General features: G+C 37.5%; 1 protein-coding gene and 3 long non-coding RNA genes across 4 annotated transcripts; 1 reads left to right on the top strand and 3 right to left on the bottom strand.

Annotated features, from left to right (window-relative positions):
• Positions 1 to 4,243: 4,243 nt before the first annotated feature.
• On the bottom strand, positions 4,244 to 7,895 carry LOC112576842. The gene is made up of 4 exons (XR_003101928.1): positions 7,793 to 7,895; positions 6,676 to 6,807; positions 5,509 to 5,664; positions 4,244 to 5,264 (listed from the first exon to the last, which is right to left on the bottom strand). It is a non-coding gene; the product is annotated as an uncharacterized LOC112576842 (long non-coding RNA).
• Positions 7,896 to 11,592: 3,697 nt separating this feature from the next.
• On the top strand, positions 11,593 to 25,673 carry LOC112570092 (SEC14 domain and spectrin repeat-containing protein 1-B-like). Its single transcript, XM_025248324.1, has 16 exons — positions 11,593 to 11,976; positions 14,460 to 14,633; positions 17,916 to 17,978; positions 18,498 to 18,612; positions 19,370 to 19,460; positions 19,880 to 19,978; positions 20,186 to 20,299; positions 20,480 to 20,663; positions 21,048 to 21,286; positions 22,044 to 22,166; positions 22,537 to 22,728; positions 22,847 to 22,961; positions 23,157 to 23,398; positions 23,553 to 23,675; positions 24,132 to 24,322; positions 25,513 to 25,673. The coding sequence occupies exons 2-16, from the start codon at positions 14,468 to 14,470 to the stop codon at positions 25,526 to 25,528; spliced, it is 2,073 nt and encodes a 690-aa protein (XP_025104109.1). The 5' UTR covers positions 11,593 to 11,976; positions 14,460 to 14,467; the 3' UTR covers positions 25,529 to 25,673.
• Positions 16,379 to 17,866, bottom strand: LOC112570161. Its single transcript, XR_003100599.1, has 2 exons — positions 17,718 to 17,866; positions 16,379 to 17,019 (listed from the first exon to the last, which is right to left on the bottom strand). It is a non-coding gene; the product is annotated as an uncharacterized LOC112570161 (long non-coding RNA).
• On the bottom strand, positions 22,045 to 23,143 carry LOC112570147. Its single transcript, XR_003100593.1, has 3 exons — positions 23,036 to 23,143; positions 22,542 to 22,738; positions 22,045 to 22,177 (listed from the first exon to the last, which is right to left on the bottom strand). It is a non-coding gene; the product is annotated as an uncharacterized LOC112570147 (long non-coding RNA).
• Positions 25,674 to 25,872: the final 199 nt, after the last annotated feature.

Raw genomic sequence — 25,872 nt, 5'->3', positions numbered from 1 at the left:
CGCCTCATGCTGAATCCCCAGCCTGCCACTGGGTGCCAGGCAAGGGGTCCTGCCCGCCTCATGCTGAATCCCCAGCCTGCCACTGGGTGCCAGGCAAGGGGTCCTGCCCGCCTCATGCTGAATCCCCCAGCCTGCCACTGGGTGCCAGGCAAGGGGTCCTGCCCGCCTCATGCTGAATCCCCCAGCCTGCCACTGGGTGCCAGGCAAGGGGTCCTGCCCGCCTCATGCTGAATCCCCCAGCCTGCCACTGGGTGCCAGGCAAGGGGTCCTGCCCGCCTCATGCTGAATCCCCCAGCCTGCCACTGGGTGCCAGGCAAGGGGTCCTGCCCGCCTCATGCTGAATCCCCCAGCCTGCCACTGGGTGCCAGGCAAGGGTCCTGCCCGCCTCATGCTGAATCCCCCAGCCTGCCACTGGGTGCCAGGCAAGGGGTCCTGCCCGCCTCATGCTGAATCCCCCAGCCTGCCACTGGGTGCCAGGCAAGGGGTCCTGCCCGCCTCATGCTGAATCCCCAGCCTGCCACTGGGTGCCAGGCAAGGGGTCCTGCCCGCCTCATGCTGAATCCCCCAGCCTGCCACTGGGTGCCAGGCAAGGGGTCCTGCCCGCCTCATGCTGAATCCCCCAGCCTGCCACTGGGTGCCAGGCAAGGGGTCCTGCCCGCCTCATGCTGAATCCCCCAGCCTGCCACTGGGTGCCAGCAAGGGTCCTGCCCGCCTCATGCTGAATCCCCAGCCTGCCACTGGGTGCCAGGCAAGGGGTCCTGCCGCCTCATGCTGAATCCCCCAGCCTGCCACTGGGTGCCAGGCAAGGGTCCTGCCCGCCTCATGCTGAATCCCCCAGCCTGCCACTGGGTGCCAGGCAAGGGGTCCTGCCGCCTCATGCTGAATCCCCCAGCCTGCCACTGGGTGCCAGGCAAGGGGTCCTGCCCGCCTCATGCTGATCCCCAGCCTGCCACTGGGTGCCAGGCAAGGGGTCCTGCCGCCTCATGCTGAATCCCCCAGCCTGCCACTGGGTGCCAGCATTTTATGGAGGGGGCTTTGTCCATTTGATTGCACATTCTGTTCATATCGTAGAGAGAAGTAGAGATTAATTAGAGGCCAAAAGAGAAAACGATGGTCTTTCTACACACACACACACTTTTATCGCCCTGGAGCGCCTTGTAAGCACTAACCATGTATATATGCGAGTCGGGCTGTGTGCACAGCATGTTTCATAATTTTTTTAAAATATTTTAATAGCCATTAAGATGCACCAATGTGTACGGAAGACGTACTTACTCTCTTCGAACTTTGTCTTATTTCAAACAAATTTAGTTGACACAGTTCTAACATTGTGTTGTACACTGTGTTTCTTTAAGCTGATTACCTTAATAGATTTGACTCTTAGGCTTGCCTCGTGGACAGCCTCCTTTAACAACTTTAAAGACTATACCGTTTTTTCCCAAAATTAAAAAGTGCTATTGACAGTGCACTTGTGGTTCTTCGTTTTTCTTATTGTGTATTAAAACTGTCAACAGCATTCAAAAGTTCGTTCTTATTATTTTCAATTTCTTGGAAAAGTGTGTCTATGTTGTTTTTAAATTGTTGTATTACATCTTCATTCTGTCTGTTAGTGGTAGGTATGTCAAACTTGTCCTCCGAGTCATTTTTCAGTATTTCAGTAAACGTCAGATGTCTGTCGATAAGACTATACACAGCTTTATTACATGATTTTTCTTGGCAATCAATAAGAACAAGTTTCATAGCTTACAAAGTTTGAAGCAGAGGGTTTCTCTTAGCGCGGACTGTCAAGATCACTGACGTCACGCTTCCGACGGCTCCCGAAGTTTTTCCCTTCACTGAGACCTTTACAGAAAAAAATCAGCGCCCGGGAGCACAATCTGCCACTGACATGAAGACTGGTGGCTGGCGTTTTGTAACGTTTTCAACTGTCATCAATATGGATACCACAGATGACCATTACATCCGGAGCATGAGAAAGACCCTTTCAACCCAGCGAGCTTTTCCTCCTGACTTCACCTTTAGGCCCTCTCTCCACTGTCTATAAACAGTGCCCAGTGGTGAAGCTAGGCCGACTCCCCACCCCGCCTTCCAGCCGGTGGTGGTGCTCTTGCCCAGTGGTGAAGCTAGGCCGACTCCCCACCCCGCCTTCCAGCCGGTGGTGGTGCTCTTGCCCAGTGGTGAAGCTAGGCCGACTCCCCTCCCGGCCCTCCGGCCCGTGATGGTGCTCTTGCCCAGTGGTAAAGCTAGTCTGACTCCTCACCCGGCCCTCCGGCCCGTATCCGCGTGGACAGGGTTCATGGTAAATAGCAGAGTGGCTTCTACCGCATTGATCACAGATAACTCATGTAGTCTTATGTGATTAAAAGTTTTTGCAGTTGCTTCCCTTAGAACATCCAGCCATGTTTATCCCATCCTACGAAAACTGTTGTGCTTTATGAATTTATGTATTGATCTAGTGTCTCAGTATGCATGTTTTTTTGTATAAACAAAATAAAGTTCATTTTGATCGATATCTGGAAATTCTAAAGATGAATACTTCAAAATTTTACATTGTTCAACGCCAGTATAAAAGGCCCAGTATCCGCTGCCTGTTTGTGACTTAGAAATAGGACCAGTGAGTATTATTCAGTTTCTTTTACGGGATGATGTCATTCATCTCCTTTGTTTTCTGAACCGGCTACAAATCCGTTCTGGTATTCAATACAAACTGTTCAACGTTTTAATTTCTTTACAGGCTCTTGGCCTGACTATACCTCTGACCTTTTTATCCACTACGTCTCCACCAGACTACTGATCCGCTCTTCCTCTATTAACCGTACTCTCTCTGTCCCTCTCACCAGAACAACCACAAAGTCATTGGATTTTAAGCTACTTCTCTGCAAAACATGGAAACTCTCGTCCCTTCCATATCCGCCATCTGACCACTATTGAATATTTTAAACGTGCACTGAAAAACACATCTGTTCCACGAGCACCATTCCTTACACCAATCAACATAGCTGTCAATAGTTGTGATCATAGTTAATTGACTAGTCTGCCTGCTCGTCTTTCTCTGCAGATTTATGAAATTCTCCATGCTTATTAGCTTATAATTGTTCCTTGGCTCTCCTTGGTGTCATCTTTATTTGTCTTTAATTATAGTCTATCTATTCCTAAATTTGTGCATCAGGTTGCACATAAGGCCTCAATCAGAGTCCACCACTGATGTCGGTTGGCTGAAACCCGCTCCAGGTGACCCCATGTCTAGCCCTTTCCTTTCATCTCCCTTTCCACTGTTCTTCTCCAAGTTTCCTTTCCGTCTGGAGTCCATCTTAGGGCGACTCTGGAGACGTCTGCTGTCTGCTGGCGGAGCTCATGTCCAATCCATCGCCAACGCCTTCGTTGAACCTGCGTGGTGATGGACTCGGTTTCAGTTCTTCGGTGGAGTTCTGCGTTGGTGATGGTGTTTGGCCAAAAGATGTTAAGTATGCGTCTGAGGCATCTGTTTTGGAAGACGCCGAACTTGGTACTGATGGTTTTGGTCATCTTCCATGATTCTGGAAGGGTGCTGATCACATTTGACTTGAAGATTCTCAGCTTGATCTTCTGACTGATGTTTTTTGCCTTCCATGTGCGCCTGAGTGAGGCGAAGGCCTGGCTGGCTTTCGCCAGTCGGGCTCAAATCTCCACCTCCGCATCCCTGGTGTTTGACATTATTAGTCTACAATACTACATAGTTGTTTCTTCTTTCATCCTTCGTATTCTGTCCATGTCTTCTACTAATTGTCTTCCCAGATAGCATTGAAACATTTTATAAATGTTTATAAAAAGTTTACGCATTATGTTTTAATAATGTTTGCACAAAATGTTCATAAAACGTAAATTATGCCCATTAAAATTACGTTTTAAAAACGTTTAATTAAGGGCTTCTGGAAACGAGTTTTAAAAGTTTTATAAACGTATTTTCGTAAATGTTTTACAAATGTTTTAAGCAAAACGTTTCAATAATGTTTGCAGAAAATGTTATTTTAAACGTTTAATATGCCCATTAAAGTTAGGTTTTAAAAACGTTTAATTTTAAACCACACATACTCTCTGAAGTTCCACTTCAAACCTGGTAAGAATGACACACAGATTTTCATTTCCTTTTCATGAAAACATATTTAATGTCATTGAGTATAAACCCAGGAAACATTTACATCATACAATAACAATTTATCTTACTTGTACAACAAATGGTGACCATTTGTGATAGCGATGAATCAATGATACTCAAAAAAAAAAAAAAAAAAAAGAGAAAAAAGTATAGGAATTAATTAAACAGTGATAAATGAAAGCAAAGGAATTTTCTTAAATGAACAGACTTTTAAATATTTCAATTTCAAATGATTAAAGGAGAGGTCTTGGGGCCCCGTGCTCCATTGGGAGTCGCAAGGAATAATTAAACTAAAATTAAATAGAACTTTAGATTTACTATAAAAAAGAGTGAAATGCAAATGTACATTTGAATGATGCACAAAATACACAAAAATATGGTTATATCCCTCTGTAGATAACAACATTAAAATCTCTATCCTTATACAATAGACATATTCCAATTAACCAGGCTTTTTAGTGTTACAAAACTCTGTAAAGCAAAGCTGAACAAGGTTCATGTACTTCTTGTAAAGAGGCTTTAAGAAATTTATTTAGAACATGATCAGTTTGTCCTATGATAACTAAGAATAGGGATATCGTGTTGGTGCTGCACTTCTCCAGGGTTCCCAGGAATCAGGGATGGTGCCAGGTAAGGACCTTTCATGCATTTGTAAGGACCTAAGTGATCGTCATCAATGCGTTAGGTCTTCTTATGTATGGTCGGAAAGAGGTATTATTTATGAATCTTCGGTCTTCTCTATTTTCTGAGATACGTATTACTATTCTAGTAATAAATAATCAAAGAGTTAATTTTGATGCCTATCTGCCATATTTAAATAACTTAAAAAGTTTTTACCTCAGGTGCCTGGCCTTAATTGAAGATGAGGATAATAACGATGTCACAGTTTTTACTTTCAATTTCTTGGAAGTCTCTTTTTGCCAAATCCCAACGAGGAAACGTAGCTACACAATTCTGCCATAACATTCCAGTAAATTCACAGGGCACAGAAACACAGTTGTCACTTCCTTGAAATATGCTAGCATTTAGTTTCGTTCTCTCTGCTTTCTACCCCGACTCTTTCTGCTGCTGCTTTCTTCGATGATATTATCTGAAGCCTCCATGCACCCATTGTTCTTCTGTACTGCTTCTGAAGATAATAAAAATGGGAAAATTGGGATTTGTAAATTAAAGAAGGTTAATAGGTTTACAGATTAAAAACAGACTAAAAGAAGTCCCACACAGCTAGTGATGAAAAATGTCAATTTATATTATACAAAAATAAGCACTTCTATCAGCACCTCTCCTTTTTGGTTCAAAATATGTATATAAAACAAATCCTCTATCTGTAACTTTATAATAATAATTACTAATATTTATGCATCATCACTTACTGCATATCATGGTCTGCACCTTTGAAAGCCCCTTGAATGCACACTTTTCTCCTCTTTGGCCTTTAGTTATAAAACCTTGTCGGCCAAGATTCGCCGCATGATCCTTTTCAGGCAATCCTTTGCATTCGTACCACCCACACAAGAGAGGCTTCTGATCTGCAAATGCATTAGAAACAGTAAACACATCTGTCAAAAATATTCCACATGTCATAGGCAAGACGGTGTAGTAAAAATATACATGGAATTGATTATTTGTGCTCACAAATCACCTAGTTAAGCTTAAACCATACACAAAATGCTCAACATTTACACGCCTACAAAACAAAACCCAAAACCCGTAGAACCTTTTTTCTGCCAAGAGTCTGCGATATTTGGTCAAACATTTAGTTATTGTATTATTAGGGTCAGACCACATGATGTTGCTAGCCTGAGATTTGGATGTTCTCACTGCATCCCTGCCTTAAACGAATACCGAAAATAAATCAGCGGGCACCTCTTTCACAAAAAAGCTGACATCTAATGGTTCATTCTCCAATAGCCATAAAAGTTATGAGGCTGAAACCTTTTGAAACTGGATTTACAATTTAACTCTCGTAATGAATCATGTTCCAAAATATATGTGTACATTAGATTCACAAGAACTGATCCTTCTCAAATGTGTTCCCTACAAAAACATAAGGTTTTCAAAAACGTAAAGCTACGCTGTAAAAATTTACATAAACTACTACAAATTATTTCAATAAAGACTTTAACAATGAAATCTGTTTTACATGCAAGTAATTCATGAGTCATCATAAGACATCCTCGCAGCTCTAACAGCTCCTGAAAGAGTGCTAGAGCAGGTTTGTATTTGCTTATCAGAGCAGTCAAATGATTCAGCATATCTTTTGCTTCCTGCAGAATCAATTTTAAGTCTGTCCCTTGTTTGAGAATGTGCTGGACTAATGCTGCAACAGCATGAATACAGCCCAGTGATTGAAAGTGGACAATTCACTTTTAAATACTTTGACTATTGGTGAACAAAGCCTATTAATGGTGGTTGTGAAGCAGTAACTCTTGTATAACCAACACTATCTGCAACATCAGATTGTGAAGGGGAATTCACAACGAAATGGAATAGGTAAACCAATAAGAAAAAAAGCCATAATATAAAACTGTCTACATCACCTGCGTTAAAAACTCCCTGGATACTGCCTTCTACTGCTGCAGTTTGAGGTTTGTCTCTTCTTGTTCTCCTTGCAGAGCATCAATGGGGTGCTCTCGTGATGATGCCAATATTCTGGTGGTTAGTGCATTCACCTGTGGGCATAAATGGTTGTTTATCACTTTTGGTTGTAGTGAGTCTGGCAGTGGTGGTGCTGCATGTGCTGACTGAGATCTAAAGTAGTCTTTTTTGTGAGCTGTCTCGGCCTAACATAATTAACAAGCATACCAAATATTAATAAGTGTGCATTTAAATGACAAGTTTTGAAAATTTAAGAATTTCTTATGTCAAAAATTATAGAATAAAATAATAAATAATTCTTATGCTATACCAACCATAATATCAATATTACCCTCATGAAAAATTGAAATGAACTGCTGAAAGGATGAACTGGGATTGCCGTGGTTATTGTTAAACGGCAATTCTCGTTTCATGGCTCCAGACCACAAAAATTCTAATTACTGGACTCATACAAATGCCCCATTAACAGCACTCAAGCACTTTTGAAAAATTACAATAATGGGAATCTGTGCTGATTTTGTCAGGTATTCTCCAAACCTATGAATTCCTTGATCTCTGTTATTCTATAATTAAAACAGGAAACATCTATTGTTTCAAGATTTGCTGTATATTAGCTATTAACAACTGCTTGTCTGACAACCAAATACTCATCTGAAAAGAATTTCTTTTCAAGTTATAAAATACTTCATGAATAATGAAATGCACTGTTTTACCACACAATACTGCGCAAATTTTACATGAAAAATCAGTCTGTTTACTGAGATCACAGAGCATTTAGATGTTAATTGTCATATGGCTGTATGTTCCAGTCTGTAACCACAATAAACCCAAAGCAAGGTCTATGCGAAAGACACTGACAATATCCCAAAGCTTTTTTAAAAAAAATAAATAGGAACAATACTTTGAAACTGTATCTATAGACTGACCAAAACAATATTAACCAGGCTGATGCAACATCCAATCTATGAATATATATATATATCTATATGTGACAATGAACAAGCAGTATAAAAGTACCCCTTTGAACTCAAAATGCAAACATGCAGAGTCTAGGTATACCTGTCTGGCAGAGTTCCCTCCTTCACATGTTTTGTCACCTTACTTGGTGGCAAGTCTGCTGCCATAATTGTGTGCTGAAAAAAAATAAACCATTATTCAAGAACCCTTCCCAGAAAGGCTAATTTTTTGTCGTGGGAGTGGGTTAAACTTTTCACTTTATTTGTCATATTTAGTCTAGAGATTATGACTGCATATACTTATGTCAACTTGTATACTCAAGGAATTATGCTGAATGAAGGAAACATAGCAAGCAATTACTGTTCAGCTGACATGATTGTACTGACTGCAATTTACTTCTCTGGTATGCAATGTTATGATGCCATAGAAATAAAATGTTATTAAATAAAACTATCATCAATGAAGGATATTTTAAGAAAATAAAACAAACAAATAAACATCATAACCAAAAATTATTATACAATAAAAGTGGACACACATATACGAAGACATGCATGATTTAATAACAATAATAAATGCAAAATTTGTAAAGCGCATACTCACACTCCATTGTCTGTATCGGATCTGTCTTTTTCTTTCGGTTCCGCCAACTCTGCTTCAACAATTTTATTTACTCCGCTTCGTCCAGTAGGACGACATGATTTGGACATCAGTTGCCTTAACGTCTTAGATTATGTACGAGCGCACTATTCAAAACGAAAACTTTGTTTGACAAATCACACCTAATAAGCATACATTAAATCTGTGTTGTACTAGAACACGGTATATAAGCGTTTTACAGCCCAATGTTTTTCGCAAAGCACGCGTGTCGTAAGCAGCACAAAATTTCGCGCCGCGTGGAATCATGGGAGTACACAAAATAACGAGAATAGGAAATATTTAGTTACGTAGCATAGATGTTTTATAAACTGCGAATGATTTTAGAATATCAAACCTAGTGATAAGAAAATATATAACAAAGTATTTAAAATGTTTTTTGTGAGGATTGTCAGTATCTACGCCGCAAAGGTACGCAAATAAAATTTTGAGGTGTTTTAAAAAATTTCGTCATCAGCGGGCTTATGACGCGCAGTGATAGACGTTAACTTTTACATGTTTATAAAACATTTATTTCACATTTAGGTTTTAAATGGTTTATTTTCTAACACTTTAAAAATGTTTTAAACATGTTTCATTTTAAAATGTTTTTTGGTAAATTTTTAAAAATCGTTTCTAAAATGTTTCATATAAAACCTAAACCTTATTAAAACCATGTAAGCTATTTTTAAACGTTTTTATAATGTTTCCATGCTATCTGGGTTATTAAGCTTTGAGAGCTTGCGCCTACGTGAGCGTGATTATGCGCTATATATCACAGTTATCATCATCATCAATCATCAATCATCATCATCATCATCTGACCGTCTTTAGTCACCTCATTCTCTTCAGTGCCACATCTTTTTTTCTATTTCCTTCTTATACTTCCATTTTATTAGAATGCCATTTAATTGTTTCATTTTTTAATATTTTTGTTTAGTTCTTTTGCTGGAACATCCTCGCTAGCTGTCTTTTATATGAGTTCTCAACGTATGCCATATATATCTATAGTGCTATCTTTTTTATTGTTGGTCTTTGTGGGATAATTTGAGGTCTCTATAAGAACAAAAGCGTGTTTATGTTATTCCTTTGCAAATAAAGAAGCAAACAAATAAGCACCAGAAAGTTCTGTCACTCAGTTGAATTTTTGTGGTTGTGGTACTTAATTGTTTTCGAGCAGAAATTTGATCAGTTCACCACTGAGTAGAGAAATTATTTAATAATTAAGCAGACTCGTTGGTGAAACTGTTTATTATTTTTAATGTGCTGTTTGTGAGTTTGTGTGAAATTTGTTGGTAAAATAAATGCAGCGGTCCTGTTCAACTGGATTTACAGCTTGATGTGTTGCTTTGTTTCTTTTCTAGACATGCTCGGCTTGCTGTTGTTAAATGAACAGTTTATTCTATCTATCAATGAATGTTACATGTGTGCAGTTCGTGTATGAACGTGCTGGACAGGTGGGTCGACGTTATCAACACGACTTTCCCGTCTGCAGTGCGAGGGTTTTATCATACACGACGGTTTACGCTGTTGCAGCTGCTGCTGCTGTTCGAACAATGACATACATTGTTTCATTACTAGTTTACGCGGACGTGGGTGTGTGTGGAGACAATAACAAGATGAAAAGAGACAGCATTGAGCAAGCAGGTTGTTCAGATGCATGATCAAATGTATAAACATGTATGTGAATAGAAAGCATACTCACTAATACAACAATGTCATTACTATATAGATATAACTCGCGTACGTTTGTGTGTATACGCGCGGCATCATAGGCCTTGACCACAGGCAAAATAAAAGTATGACATGAAGGCGGTTCTTTATTAAATATAGACCAACGTTTGTAAGTGTGGAAAAGTTTTTACATTACTTTACAAACAGTTTTGTCCATAAACAGTTTGTCCATATTTATTGGGTTGGGCAGCCGACGAGAAACATCTGTGTCTATCCCATCATGTATGCTCGATGTGTCCTGTCTATCCCGCAATGGACGTTCCTGAAAATTTACGCTTTGAATGTGATTCACTTAATATAAATTTATGTTGCTTTAATAAATGCTCCTAGATTTATTGAATTTTGAGTCTCGATCGCTTACGGCTGCCCTGGCCGGACCAGACCAAATGATTTTGCTGGCCTTAGAAGGCCAAATGTTCCCCACTCCTCGATCCTGCTTAAACAAAAAGCGCTCAGATGAGACACCGAGTCGCCGACGTTTTATTGTCAAATTTTCGATCTGACTTTTCATTCGAGTCAAGCTTGTTTATGAGAGGCGAAATAATGAAACACTTGAACACTTGACCCCTTTTCCCCCCTCACACACAGAGTTCATGTTCAGCAATGGGACGGCATTTCACGTGACGTCGACGTGCGGTGGCCTCGGTTGCTCTCGTTACCTTCCCTCGCCATCCTCTCTGTCTCTTGTCGGTGCCGTATCTAATTACGGCGCGGGGCAGGTTTGTTCTGCGTCTTACATTTATACCTTGAAGTTTCCTTTGGCGCTTAATGTTGTTGTTTCATCCAGAGCCCAGGATAACATCATAAAATAAAAAAAAATAAAAAAAAATGAACATTAAAAATAAACACCATCGAGGAAGCAGAACCAGACTCGAATCTTTCCTGTCAGATGGTTTGGTTAGGCTTCAAAACACATATGTGATTTGCATTAGAGACGGATTGAGATAATTTAGTACAAATGCACGTTAATTTCTGGAAGTTTAGAAATAACTCCATGCAACGAGAGCATTATATAAAGATCATTCACCAAATTTTCTCGCACTATATATTTCTGTTTCAGCTTTTTAAAGTGAATTTTTTCTGGGATGAATAACATTCACATTCAGCTGCTAAAAATGCTCCATCCAGCAATCAATGAGGGGGAAAATCAAGACGATATTCATATTTAAATTTTCGTGCTGGTCACGGTACAAAGAACATAGCCATTCATTCTGTATATTCTGTAACGGTAGCATATATACGTTAAATGAAATGTAGTGTAAACATTTGATACATTGCCGGAGCATTGAGAGGAATGTCGAGAGGGCCTGTACGTGTTGTTGCCAAGACTGATGACAATATTATTGTCAACGCCAGTCTCTCTCTCTCTCACACACACGAGCCCCACCGCATGTACACATCCAGGTACATTGTACACACAGGAGGTCAACAAGTCTAGCATCAAAAGGAAAAGCGCAAAGTTCTATTGTATCGTTATTAAGATCGAGCTTTGTTGGTTATAATGGGCCATCAACATTGCTCAGGTGGTGAGAGGCGGGCCGCAGGTAAAGTACCGCCGAGCTGTTCCAATTTCCTCCCTCAGCAGCACCGGACTCGGGGGACTCTACAGGTGGATCGCGACAGTGTCCACTAGCGAAGACTGTTTAAATGAGTAATAATCTGATTAAAAGAATAAGAAAAGTACTTTGAGCCAAAGTTTTAATTGATCAGAAAGTTTTAGCTGTTGGCAACAAGTGCTGAAAGTAACGGGTCACTCACAAGTTGTCGTTTTCAACGAGGGTGACTTCCCGCACTGGGACAACGCGCTGACGCGGAAATACAAGGTTACCTGGCTGTGCATACCTGTCGCCTTGTCGGGCTTTTACATGGATAAGTGTCTAAGGATAAACGCAATGGATAATAGCTGAGGCCGAAATGTAAGTATTTTTAACATTGACCACAAAGTTCTTGCGAAAGTCGCGTGCTGTGCATGTGTTATTTATCGCGTGCGACAGTTTCGGTCGGTGTAGTGGTCGCATGAATGTACTGTACACAGGGACAACATTTCGCTGGATGTTGTCATACACGCATTCCTAAGGTGCTGCATTTTTCCCACGGGCGAGGGTGGGTGTGCCTACCGGCCGGGGCGCGCAAGGGATCTGGCGAAGCGACAGGAAAAATTTAACCGAGAATTTTTGTCTCTTACAACAGCAATCATCTCCAACCTGCACGCGCAGTTCTGTTGCGGGTTTGCATGTACGCACTACAGTGTAGTGTATCAATTAAACTCGCAATTAACTTCCTAGAAAATGATACAGGTATCCGACAGTTAATAAATACAAATATTAAATCATGTTTGTTGCAAGATTTGGATTTATTGCACAAATGTTGTTTATAACATTTTGCGTTTTCACCTGTTGACGATAAGTATCAATTTTTTATAAACAGAAAATGACAGATCAGCTGCAATTACTTAAAAATACACACATGTACGACTTTTCTTAGGTAATACATGTATTGGGGTATTTGCATATAACATTAAAATAATGTCATTCGGTGCCTTTATAATGGAATACATAAAAATATTATTATTACTGTGCTCATAAACTAGAAATATTGAGTTCTGCATCGGGAATCATATGTCATAAGTTTAACTCGGGTACCTCTGAAGCTTTCTCTGTTCAGAACACATATTAAAGATTTTTTTCTAATTAAAGTATAACTTATACATTTTGTTATATGTTTAATATGCATATATAAATCATATATGTCTATAGTATACACAAATTTATATATAGGTTGACAGAGTGAAGTATATTTTCATAACATACTGTGTGAACAAATTAGACAGATAACAGAGCTAAATGTTGCCTTTGGGAATAACTTTTTGGTCTATTCATAGAACTCGGTACTGTGATCATAACATACTGATATCTGGATTTTTCATTTTAGCAGAAGTTAGGGTGAAAAGAACTAGAACTTATTTCAAAATATCTTTTAAGGAATTTTCTTAATTGTAGGAGTGAAGAGCTTTTTTTTTAAAAAATTTAATTCTCATTACTTAACAGGCAAATTTAGAAATATAATCAAGCAATGACATTTACACCCCAACTCCTAAAATATTTCAAGATTAAAACCTGTGAAGGTCATCATGCCAGGTCAGATTATTTTCCCTTTGTGATCATTAAACATATTTTTTAGGCTTAAGAGAACTTTTTCTCTGTCAGAATTCTTTACTGTGAAAAGGTATCTGTTCATTCAAAGTATGGTTTGGTTGGGTAGGAGAGGGGAAGAGGGACAATGGAGGGTAGGGGACAATGAGGTCTTTTTAGTCATCAAAATAAGGCCTCAGTCCTTCACAGAATCCAGCAGTCAGAGCTTGACACTGCCTGGGAAGTGTCACAAGTGATGACTGTCACCATCAAAGTATAATAGCACATTGTTTCTTTATTAGCATAAAGTATGCAAGGACTACTGTTAGTGGTGGGTAGTTTAAAAACTTGATTTACTACTACTACACATCAACTTTTGTTGCAAAGAGTGGTTGAAAGACATAAAGAGAATGAATATGTGTGGGTTTGGTTATGTGGTTGTCTAAAAATATTCCTATATATAATAAAAATGGCATGGGAAAGACATCTTAATGACCTGATATGTTGTCTGATTGCAGAACATTGAAATGAAACTTATTTTTGCATTCAAACTAGAAATCAGACTTCTTTTTTATTAAGTAAATCAGTTTTTTTAATGACATTTTTACGAAAAAGATTTGCAAAAAAATGTCAAAATAAGGGACAGTTGTAAGAAAATGACGAAAGTAACTAAAACATTTAAGAACTAAACAGAACATTGTCACAGAAAAAAAAAAAATTCAAACACAAAGTCCATAAGCAAGCAGAGAGCTCATAAAGTGTTACAGTCATAATGAAACAACTGTGAAAGTGTTTTTTTTTAAAAATTTATCCAATCAGGCTGATGCTTTTTAACAGTATGCTTATTCATTCCTTTGTAACATAACAATGTTGAGTTAGCTCATCTCAAGGTATAAAAGTTATAATATTAAAAAAAACTAGCATTGAAATTCTTTGACATGTCCAAATGGCCAAATTAATTGGACATGTTAGCAATGTGTCAGTTGAGTTCTGTCATTGTCATCACAGTCATTTCCTTTTCTGATGATGTGCATTTTTAAGGTCAGATTGTATTGCTGGATTTTATTTTTAAAAAAGTATTATACAATACTTTTAGAGGGTGAAACATTTTGCATTAGAATATATTGTTTAAATATAAGGGGTCAGTGTAATGAGTGTTACTGTGTTACTGCTAGAATATACACTGCAAAGTGAAGCATGGTACTTTCTTGAACTGAACCCCACATTACATGAAATGTTTTAAATACAATATGCATCTTCTGCTTTAGACTGCAAAATGGACTACCGGTCAAGTATCCCTCATTCTCCCAGTATGTCACGTCATAGCGACCAGCAAAATGCACCTCGCCCTACAGAGAGAAGATCTGGAAGTGGACGCACTTCTAGGAGCAACAGTCAAAGGCACAGTACTGGCAGCAGCATTTATGGTTACCTAGTTGGAGGTGAGTTCAAAATGTTCACAGCATATTACTGAGAATGTCAGAAAATTTTGGTGATGGACAGTACTAAAGATATGTAGATTTTACTTTCATGCATTACATTTATTTAACATATCTGTTTATAAAACTATATAATTTATGTAAACATTGCATGCGAAAAACAAATTGGTTTCAACTTGCATAGTTTTTGCACAATGTTTGTAAAATCCTTAGTACTTGATTTGTTCATTTACCTCTAATCATCAGAGAAATATTATCTGATGATAGAGCACATGAGAATTTCATTTAAGCATTTTACAAAATATGCTTTAAGTAGCAATCTTGCAAGAGAACAACATCTGTTTTTTTAAACAGATGAGTTACTGCATTTTATTATGAAATCACTTCTGTCAGGCTAGTTAATTGTGGATCTGTTTCCCCTTTATGTTGTTTGTTCTTTCGCCAAATTGCATAGAGTTTTTTTATGAGCATGTGGACATTTGAAAAATGTTGATATAAAACTGTAAAACTGCATATGTTATATAAAACTAAATGGAATTCTGTCAGCAAATGTAAGTGCTAGGGGATATAAGAACAAGAACACAGTTATCTTTATAACATCTTATATGCTGTATGATTCCAACTTAGATAGTTTATACTTTTAACTGCTGTAAGTGAGGCCTTATCTTCTTGGGAAAAGTAATCATCCAACAAAAGAACTAAAAATAAAGTATTTTCTTGTAAAAAACCCACTAAGCTTGATTATAAGTATAAATGCATCTACACAAGAATGTGTACATTAATGATTGGGTATATTTATGCAGTATCCATATTTCATCCAGATGCATGATGCACACACACACACTCTTTACTGATGCATGAATACCCATGAACTGGTTTAGTAGCAACTTCAGAACTGGATAAAGGTATATAAATTCACTTGGTGTCAACTTGCAACTAGCATGCATTATTTCTTATTCTGCAGTAAAAGAACTTAAAGATTCAGCAAGCTGTGAGCATAAAGAGAGTGACATTGATAATAATGGATGTAGAAGATTTACAGCTTGTGGTATTTGAAATCGAGAGCTCTTGGTGTTCTGTGTAATACACATTGTTGACAACAGAACATTCTTGTTGTTTACAGCAACTTTAAGTGAGAAATGTTGTGCCATGCTTGTGCCCCTTTAGAAGAAGGGTGTGGACGATTGTATTTCTTCAAACAATGCATGATAAAGTTATGAGTCATAGACATAGCTTTTGTGAAATGTGGGGTTTTTTTTTTTTGACAAGACTGTATCTGAACTGCAAATCCAGATATAAACATGATTTAATTTGTGTGGAAAATGTAACATTTATGATGGTATGTTTTGTCTAAAAGTAGAAACACCTATTATATTTATGCAGAAGTAATGGTGATAAAAATTTCTAGATCTGCATGAGGAAACGGATTAAAATTTTTCTTCAAATTTTCTAATAGGCATTTTCTATTATAACTTATTTAGTCTAAGAAGTCATGTTTATGTAAGAATATACTTTACTATGATAAATAATCTATAAAAAAAATAGCAAGTTTGTGAAACATAATCACTTCATTGTGTAAAATGGAGTTCTTGTATTGCACTTTACCTTTACCTATACCTTTCCTAATATTCTCTCGCATATGAACAGAATGTTTTAAGCTTGGATGGCAAGAGCAACACTTTTAAAAATGTGCTAATTTCACCATGCATTTGAGAAAGGAATAATATCAGTAATTCTTTTTGCGTATGTTTCTATATTAGTACAAATTTATTGAAGTACTGAGGTTATCTCCACATAGATAAAACTGTTGGTGAAATGAAGAACAAAACTACATAGAGAATTTATCTTGTCACATTCTTTTTTTTCATTGTATGCGCTCAACAACCATCAGCATTGCTCTAAGGATATGTGCTAATACCCTTGTACTGCACATGAAAATGTTTATGTGTACATACCTTGGACAAAGTATGAGGAAAGTTGCAGAAGCAGTGACAGATACTCTTGGAAAATGTATTTTTTTAAGGTGTAACTGAGAAACTGAAGATTAATGAGTAACGAGTCTGGGATATAAATATAGCTTGCTCTAAGGTTAGGTGTCAAAATGCTGGAGCTACATGCCCCCTCCTCCCCCCTAAAAAGTGTCACTCAATACAAATAAACCATGAAGTGATTTTTTAAAAAATGACAATTGATTTTACCAGGTCATTGACTAAACAAACATAATAATAATTTAGGCAAAACTACAAATAGATGTTCATTAATCACTTCAGGGATAAAGCACACCAAAAATTGTCAAGGTACAAGAACGAACTTTGGAAGATTTAGTGGTGCCATTGCATAGTAGACGTACAACGACACCTTATACATATGCATAGAGGACATCCATTTTCTGGAAAGGAAAAAAAAAAGTGCTTCAGTGGATGCCACCACTGCTACATCACAAATTGTAGATGACACACTGTCAGAGAGGAGAACATTAATTTAGCAGAATGAATTTCCCTTGCAGTCCTCTTACAATTACATGCAAATGTTTTTTTCCATAGTAACCCATTTACACATTCACTGCACCTGAAAGCATTTTGTCAGCAAAATTGTACAAGGCCTTTTGTTTCTTTAATGTATTGTACATAGTCCAATGCGTATTGTAATATTCGTTTACCTCCACCCACCAGCAAAAATTATTTTGCTTTGCAGCTTTGCTGTCTGAAGACATTTGTATTTTGTGCTAAGAATGTATCTATATTACCCATGCAGACACAAAAATGTGACATCTTTATTGTTTAGTGAGTGGAATGTAGATCAGTTTCCAATGACACAGGCAATTTTTAAAACTTCTTATTTTAAACAAATGGTTAGCAAGAAACAGCAGATTTTTTTAAAACTTAAGTAGAACTCATAATTGTCCCAGCATAGCAGGTCAGACACCAATTTTTTTAAAGTAAAGATTGTCTTCAGCATCTTATAAAAAGTCTCAACAACTTCTGTACAATACGGCCACTAATCACATGCCTGTATTCAATTGTATTGCCTCTTTATGCTTTAGAATAGGGGAAGGGGAGGATACATACTTTTAAAATACAGACATACCTGTTGTTTATTGCATAGTTGTCAGTGAGACTTCCATGATGGTTGTATGTCAAGATGCAGGAGAGGGTCATTTCTATTAAAAAAATGTTAATGCATAAACCATCTTAAAATAGAAGTATTTTATAATACTAGTAATAGTAAACTAATAATAATAGTACTTCGACAATTGTTATTTCCTTTTTTTCATTTCATTTTCAGACCTGGGTATTGAAGCTGAACAAATTTTGGGAACACTGCAAAAGCAGCTTGCACTGTTAACAGGTGAGTTGGTAAATTAGGATGAAGATAGTTTTTCTAAGCTTTAATATATGATTTGACAAAGTTGAATATAACGACTTACTGTTTTTTTGTTTCAACATCTTCATATTATTAACTTTTGTCTTGTAAGGAAGAAAATGTTCAATTTAGAAATCTCTTATTTTTATACTTATTTTTAGACAGGAAGGTGGCATGCTTGTAAATTATTTTTTCAGGAGTAATAGCTAGGTATCATTTGAATCACAGTGGCAGTGCAGGATGTGCACTGTTTAGTCAGTTTCTGTAAAAGACATTTGTTATCACTACCTCATACAGTAGTTGAAACACTATAGTGCCTGATGACATTTAATGTCTCCCTAAGCCTACTCCAAACCCAGATTCTACTCAAAACCCATTAATGTTGCACATCAGTATTGCAATGAACTGATGTTCATTGTTCTGGCATCATTTACAATCAGCAAATAATTGATAATTAAAGATATGAATTTTCTGTACCTGACAGTTAACATTAACATTCTTCAGGTGGACGAGATCGGCAGGGTGGACCAATCATCACTCTTCCCTCTAACAGGGACAGAGTGGAGTTCTCTAGCCAAGAGCTCACTTTGTGCTTGCGTTACTTGCTGCAGATCCCAAGGTCAGTGCTTTTTTGTGCCATTAAAACATAAACACTTATATTCCATTCCTTCTGAGGATCTTAAGGAACCTATACCTCTTCCTTAGATTTTGCTAGATACTTCCTGTAGGTATATTTGTTAAATGCATATGCCTTTCATTAACTGGTTGTTAGAGGTGATTAAGATTTAAGTGTAAAGTGCATTAGGTGCTTTAAAAAAAATATTCAGCTTGAATATATTCAGAAAAGGAATTCTGTTAAAATTAAGGTGTCTGGTAAGGATAGAATCCGCAAGCTTAAGAGGCATGGGAAGAGAGTTGTCTACCTTAGATGATCACTTATTTACTTATATAGGATTATGTAGTGAAGTTCACATCTGCCATTCTAATTCTGTCTGGAAAGAAAAATTATAGAGATGCTAACAGATGTCTTTACTGTATGTGAACAGGTTAAAAATTGTTAAATAAATCTCATGAAATGCTGTAGGACATTCACCAGGGATTTTCTGTGCTGTTTACTGCCCTGGCATAATTTCATAGCATTTTTGTAGTTTTCTGATTTCTCAGTCTTAAACTTCTTTCACAGATACTTGGGCTGTCTTTATTACCTGGATTTTATTTGAATTTTAGACTTGTTTCTATAGTTTTAGCAATATTGAATCAACTAAAATATATGCGGATGCATTTACATAAGCACAAGCACACATACTCACATACTCACACATACACAAATGCCTACATGCATGCATACTCATAAAAATTTGCTTTTCTGTCGACAGTGAAGAATCCAAGAAACGAGGGATATCGGTTCTGGTGGAAGGACGGGATGGTTCATGGAGCAATCTCAGTCTTATGTACAGCTGTCTAATGGTAAGCACATCTGAAAATGCTTGCATCTGTACATCATCAGTTAATATCTGTTTTTCCTTTACATGACAAACATCAGATTTTAAAAGCAATGTAGCAATGGAGAAAAGAAAGGCTACAAAGAGACAACTGCAGATATGCATTCCTTCAGCAAGTCGTAATAATTGCTGTTGGCCATAGGTAATTATCCATGTAGAAAGCTGGATTTTGTTAGTCACCTTAAGAATAAAAAAGGTCACAACCTGTGGGTAAAGAAAAAGGATAAGCCTTAGGGGTGCAGGAGATCATAGCGGTCGGAGAGTGTGCAATGTAGTGATCGAAATTTCATGCTCTTTCCAAATGAGATTAAGCATAATTCAGGTATAGGGCCAAGTAGTTTTCTTAGTCTGTCCTGAACTATAGTTCCATGCTTTTATGTGCAGCAATCACTGAATGGCTACTTGAAACAAGTGCTGATCATGCAGCGAGAAGATCAGCGCCGACAAAGCATTCACCTTGAAAAGTTGCCACCAGATCTGCAGGTATACTAGCCATGCTGCTTAGCTGGTCCTATTTCCATAAAGGTTACATGGTTTTAAGCTATACCCTAGATGCCTTTTTTTCAGTTCACATGTAGCAAAAGCATAGATTAATATTCCAGTGCATAATTCTTTTCTTCTTTCAAAAACATCTTTTCATATTCTGACTCTCTACCAATCACTTTTTATAAGATTGTGTCTCCTTTTCAGCCACAGTTTTTGACGGTCATGGAACTGCACTCGTTTATTGATCCAAACCAGCTGACTTCAGATCTGGGAGGATTTCTGCAGTATAATCACCGCATATGGCTCCAAAACAGACTGGTGAGGATAAAAATTTATTAAAATAATCATTTTCAATATTTTGTTTATTGCTTCATTCATTTAAATCACTTGTACAGATTACAGCTCATGCATCACTTTGAATTTATTTATAGGAAAGATTTTGCATCTTGATCTAGGAGAAGTTACTAGAACATCATGATGAATGATGATCTTTTTTAGGGTTTGGAAGGATTTGTGAAAGATGCTCAAAATACTGTACAACACTTAGAGAATGAAGAGATTCGGATTCAGCAAACTTATGAACAAGGGGGTGACCCACAGTCAAGCCCCATTGAAGTGTTACGTCAGCATCGCCAGTTTCAAGAGTCAATCATGACAGTACCCACAGAAGTTATTAGGCAAGGTTAGTAGCTCTTGATCCTTGATGTATTTTGCAGTATTCTGTTTGTTTATGTCATATAGTTATATTATTCCAAACTATTAACAGACTTGAGTGTCAGCTAACCTTTCTTTCTTTATATTGAGTGGCTGTAAACCTCTTTGGTGATGCAAATCTTTTGAACTATGTTTCCTTTGCTTAAAGTTGGTCAGATTTTGAAGAAAGAACTTTGAAAAATTTTCTGTACAATTCATGACAAAATTATAATTTTGAAACATTTTCTTTAGGGTACAAATCGAACACACATAGTCTTTTGAATTGTCCTATTTTCCTTAATATTTACTAGTGTGTTTACTGAAAATGGAAAGCTGAAAGCATCTACCATGTCAGCATTGTGTACTTTTGTAGGGAAGGAGGTGCTAAATCAGTTGCAACAGTCAGTGGGAGGTTCAGTTGTCATGGGAAGTCATGGTGGAGATGAAGAACCTGTGCCAACACTCGATTTGTTGGAGGCACAAAAGCAAGTGAAGAGAATTGTCCAGTACCTTGAACAGAGAGTAGAGATTCTTCGCAACACACTTGAACAGAGAGACAAAGTATACAACCTACATTTTCAGTTCACAGATTGGAAGCGCAATGTCAAAACGTGTGAGTTAATCATTTGTTTTACACTCTTGTTAAACTATTACTGGCCTCTGAAGTATGGTTGTTAACTTATTCATTCTCAAAATGGAAATACATTAGAAATGTGAGATCTGATTTGAAATTTTAAATTGTAAAATTTTCTGAAAGCCAGTTCTATTTAGTTATCTGACAATTGGTCATCAAGAGGTTAAAATCCACAAGGGATGGAGTGGGCTGCAGTAAGGTTGAGGGTGTTCCACCCAACCTCTTGCTAAATACACCTCAACAGCACAAACCAACGCTGTCTTCCAATGGGTACACAATGACACATTAGCTTGCCTCTTTCCCCTGTTGAAGCTCACAGAAGAGAGGTGAAGCATGGTCTGCTTTTTGCCTTCAAAAGACAATACAGGCAGCATTGTTTTGAACTCTTTGAAGTTTGTCTAGAATGCAGTTAGGGAAATCAACGAGCAGAGAGTTGCAGTAATCCAGCCAGGACAACACATGAAAGCAGACATGAGCTTTTCGTTGGCAAAACTGACAGTGACTGACCACACAATCTGACATGCATACTCTTTCACATTCCACTCAAAACGCGATAAGATTTTCTCATGGCCCCTGACTGAAGAATTTGCCGATAGAAGGACACTACTGCCATGAACAGATGGAGATAAAATGCACTGTAAGTTTGCACAGGACAACAATTTTACATTTTTATTGACTGTTAATCATTACTGGAAATTTTGTCAGATGTTTTAATAACAAATGCATGGTATTTAGGTAGTAGACTGGGTGCTGGGACCAGGAGAAAAACTTTTGTCTTCACATACTGACATTGGAGACTCATATGAAGCAGCTGAAGAGTTGAGGAGGCGCCATGAAGAGATGGAGATAAAGTGCACGGTAGGTTTGCACTGAAAAAAAAATAGATTAAAATTAATTTCTATAGCTTTTAACCCATATAAATGGGAAGTAAATATGAAATACCAAACATTTAAAAAAATGCATGCTCCAAATTTTTCTTTTGTAGAGTTTAACTTCTAAAATATTTTCAGCCTACTTAAATCAAAAAAGGAAAAAAAATCAACTAAGAGTCTATTTATAGCTGTATACGCTTATATCATCCTTAGTCATTTGTACCATTATTTTCAAAAGAAGGATTATAAGTTTTACAAAAATTCTAGATTAGATAGAAATATGGCACATTTCTGTCCTCATCTTTACATATTTCACATTTGATCTGTTTGAGTGCTGTTATGGTGTGTGACTGCAGGATACCTATGGGCAGTATGCTGAACTGCGCCATGCTGCAGAAGAGATGCTGGAGGAGTCAACTTCCTTAAGTCCAGACATCATAGCAGAACGGGACTACATGGATACAGTGTGTCGCAATATGGCCAGCCGCCTGGAACGGAGACGTGTACTGCTTATAACCTCTGTCCGCTTCCATCGACTGGCTGAGGATGTGAGCAAACCTAAAAAATAAAGGCTTCCTTAGCTTGTTTTAATGCTATAACATTTCCTGTTCATATGTTTTATTTTGGCCTTCTGACATCTGAGTAATTGGGGTTTTTTGTTTTTAGTTTGGAAACCGGCTGGATGATCTGCTGGAGTTGGTGTGTAGTGATGTGGTGGCAAACAATGTGGAAGAAGTGGAGGAAGCCTTGCAAATCCTTCAAGAAAAGACAGATGCATGTGGTAAGAAGTCTGTGTGAAGACACCGTAGTAGGAAACATTAGTCAGGAGCATAATTTTGTGGAAGTTTCTCTCACCTTCCTGCAGCTACTGTTAGAGTAGCATCCATTTTTTAAATTAACATTGACATCCTTAGATGGTACTCGCAGACTTTCACAATTTCCTTAAAGTGATGGCTGGATTTTGCTTCCTTTACAGATTTAGTTGCAGAACAGACTACAAATGATGGACACATCTTGCTGGATGAGATGGCCCGTCCAGTCAAGAATGCTTTTGGCAAGGACATAACCCCTGACTATGCAGCCCAGATTAAGTACATCAGCCAGCGGCTTGAGGAACTACAGGAGCGTAAGATGCGATGTGATGAGCTGACAGATGTCCGTAGACTCAAGCTTCAGCAGCTGCTGCAGCTGCGCACATGTGAACGTGATTGTGACCAGGTAAGTCTTTTGCTGGTCCATGCTAAACAGAGTGCAGTAGCACATCCAACACTCACCTATCTGAAATGAAAAAAAAAGTAGAACTTTATCACTAATGAACTAAACTCTATTGCAGTGAGATAATTAACAAGATTTTAATGTATGTGTCATTCAGGCCATAGACTGGATTGAAGAACTGTGTGAAGTGATGGTGCATGCACACAAAAACATGGGCAGCAGTCCCCAGGAAGCAGAGGCATTACAGGAGGATAATCGCAAATTTGAAGCTACAGCAATGGTTAGATTTCTAGTCAAGTTTTTTCATGACTTAAAACTCAGATTAATTTCAGAATTATTTAATATCTTAGATCCCACTTCATTTTATCTTTCTGAAACATGAAAGTACCATAGCTTGTAATTTCAAATATTTAAGAGATCTGTCAGCCTGGAGAAGTGGTGAACGTTTTGTCTTAGAAGTATGCCAAAAAATGCTAAGCACAATAATTATTTTAGGAACATAGTTTTGAAGATTTGGTGATTCCTGGACAAAAAAGAAAACTATATAACAGAAAAGCACTTTTTAACCAGGTAAACAAACAGTACTTGTATTGTGTGATAAAACAAAAATAAAAAAATTCAATGCTTTTATTTATATTTTATGAACATTCTCTGTAATTTAACTAATATTTATGCATTGCTTGAACTAGCATTATTCTTTGCACAGGGTTTATGTTAAAAATGGCTGCTTTTGCAGGGAACATATGAATACGGGAAACAGTTGCTTCAGGCATCCACAGTATTACGTCGATCTCTTCGATATCCCATGGAGCCTAATCATGAGAAATCTCGGAGACTGGAAGAGGCTTGGAAACGCTTCTCTCAGGTGTTAGTGAGAGAGCAAATCGTCTTACAGTTTCAGCAATGTTCCTTTCCAATTCAGACAAAGTAAGTGTAATCAGCGTGGCTGACATATTATTTTGTACTCTAATATAAAAACAGATTCTAAAGACGGATTACTTGACATACCAAACATTAAAAATAAGATGTTTATAATTAAATCATTTCCCTAGATTTAACACTTGATAATAGAGTCTCAACAAAGAAACAAATCTCAGCTCCCATATGTGTCAGATTAACATTTACTCTCAGTTTTATTGAGGAGTGTTTTCTTTTCTTAGTTGGAACTAGGCTGTCAGGGCAGAGGTGTGTTATAGTCTTCAATCCAAGTCACACACTTTACACTTTGCCTAGGAATGCAGAAATGTATCTAAGGACAACATTTTATGATAAACATATTTTCATATATGAAATTTATGTTTAAATTCCATTGTAGAAAAAAAAAATGGACTAATTGAAAGATGACGTTTGGCTTAAAATATTGCCTGAATTTGATCTCATATCACACATAATAAGAAACAGCTTGTTCTGAGCCATTGTTGTTAACCTGGCTATGTTACCAGGTTATTGCCTCTGCAAGTTATAAAGGAAACCTGTTACTACTTTGATGCCAAAATCTAACAGACACAAGCTTGTTTAGCATAGGTAGGCTGTTGGGCTGTTAGCAGATAAAAAAAAAGCTTACTTCATTTGTATAACTTTCAAACAACACTGTAAAACAATTTTAGTCTTATTTAACAAACAGAAAGACATAGAGAAGATATTTATATAAACAAGTATATAGCAGGCAATAGACAGCAGCATTTCAGGAGATGTGCACTCTGTCTTTTCAGTGAGTACAAAAAAATTAAAGGCACAAAAAAAAACCTTTCCACTACTTTCTAAAATCTTTTAATTCTTGGCCAGTTTGAGAAAAGGTGCATAACATCTGGTAGAAAACACAAAATAAGGTAAACACAAAGTTGTGGTGATGAATTTAAGTTATAGATATTTCAAAAGAAAAACATTTGGAAACAACATTAATAATACTTTTAAGCTTGGCTACTTAAATCATGGCTAGCAAATGGCATAAGTAGAGTTTTACATAAGTAAGATGATGGATGAACATAAATGGGCAAGAAAGGACCCAGTTTGAAAAGAACGTGGAAAACAAACTGTCCAAAAACAAATGAAAACTGTAACCATAAGCAGATGTTTTGTTAGGTAGGTGTTGGATCATTTGATTTTTCTTTATACAGGTTCTTGATGGAATAGATAATCTTGTGGGTGTGATTGCAAAAGCACTGGCAGGTGAACTGCCCATTGAACAGACAGCTCGAAACTATGCATTGCCAAGAGACAAGCTGCACAAAGATTTCAAGGACACAGTGCAGATGGGACAGGCTTTGCTAGAGCGTCTTGCTTTGCCTGTGCTTACTTATGAAGGGTTAGTTACCTCAAGTTTTTCTATTTATTAAGATTAATTGCTGTTATGTCATGTATCAGTTTTATTTTATAAGTAATCAGGTATATTGTAACAATCTTTAATTTTGTATTTTATGCTGCAGATTATTTATTCAGAACCTTTGCACAGTTAATACAGTTTTTTTAAAATTTCA

This window comes from Pomacea canaliculata, linkage group LG1 (genome assembly GCF_003073045.1).
Source record: "Pomacea canaliculata isolate SZHN2017 linkage group LG1, ASM307304v1, whole genome shotgun sequence".
Taxonomy (NCBI): domain Eukaryota; kingdom Metazoa; phylum Mollusca; class Gastropoda; order Architaenioglossa; family Ampullariidae; genus Pomacea; species Pomacea canaliculata.
The sequence above is the reverse complement of the archived record's forward strand: the minus strand, read 5'-3'. Positions and strand labels throughout refer to the sequence as shown.

Coding starts and splice junctions, on each gene's coding strand:
- LOC112570092 (XM_025248324.1), top strand. CDS start 14,468: ATGGACTACCGGTCAAGTATCCCTCATTCTCCCAGTATGTCACGTCAT. Junction 21,287..22,043: donor GGAAGCGCAATGTCAAAACG/TGTGAGTTAATC, acceptor CATGGTATTTAG/GTAGTAGACTGGGTGCTGGG. Junction 22,962..23,156: donor AGAAAAGACAGATGCATGTG/GTAAGAAGTCTG, acceptor CTTCCTTTACAG/ATTTAGTTGCAGAACAGACT.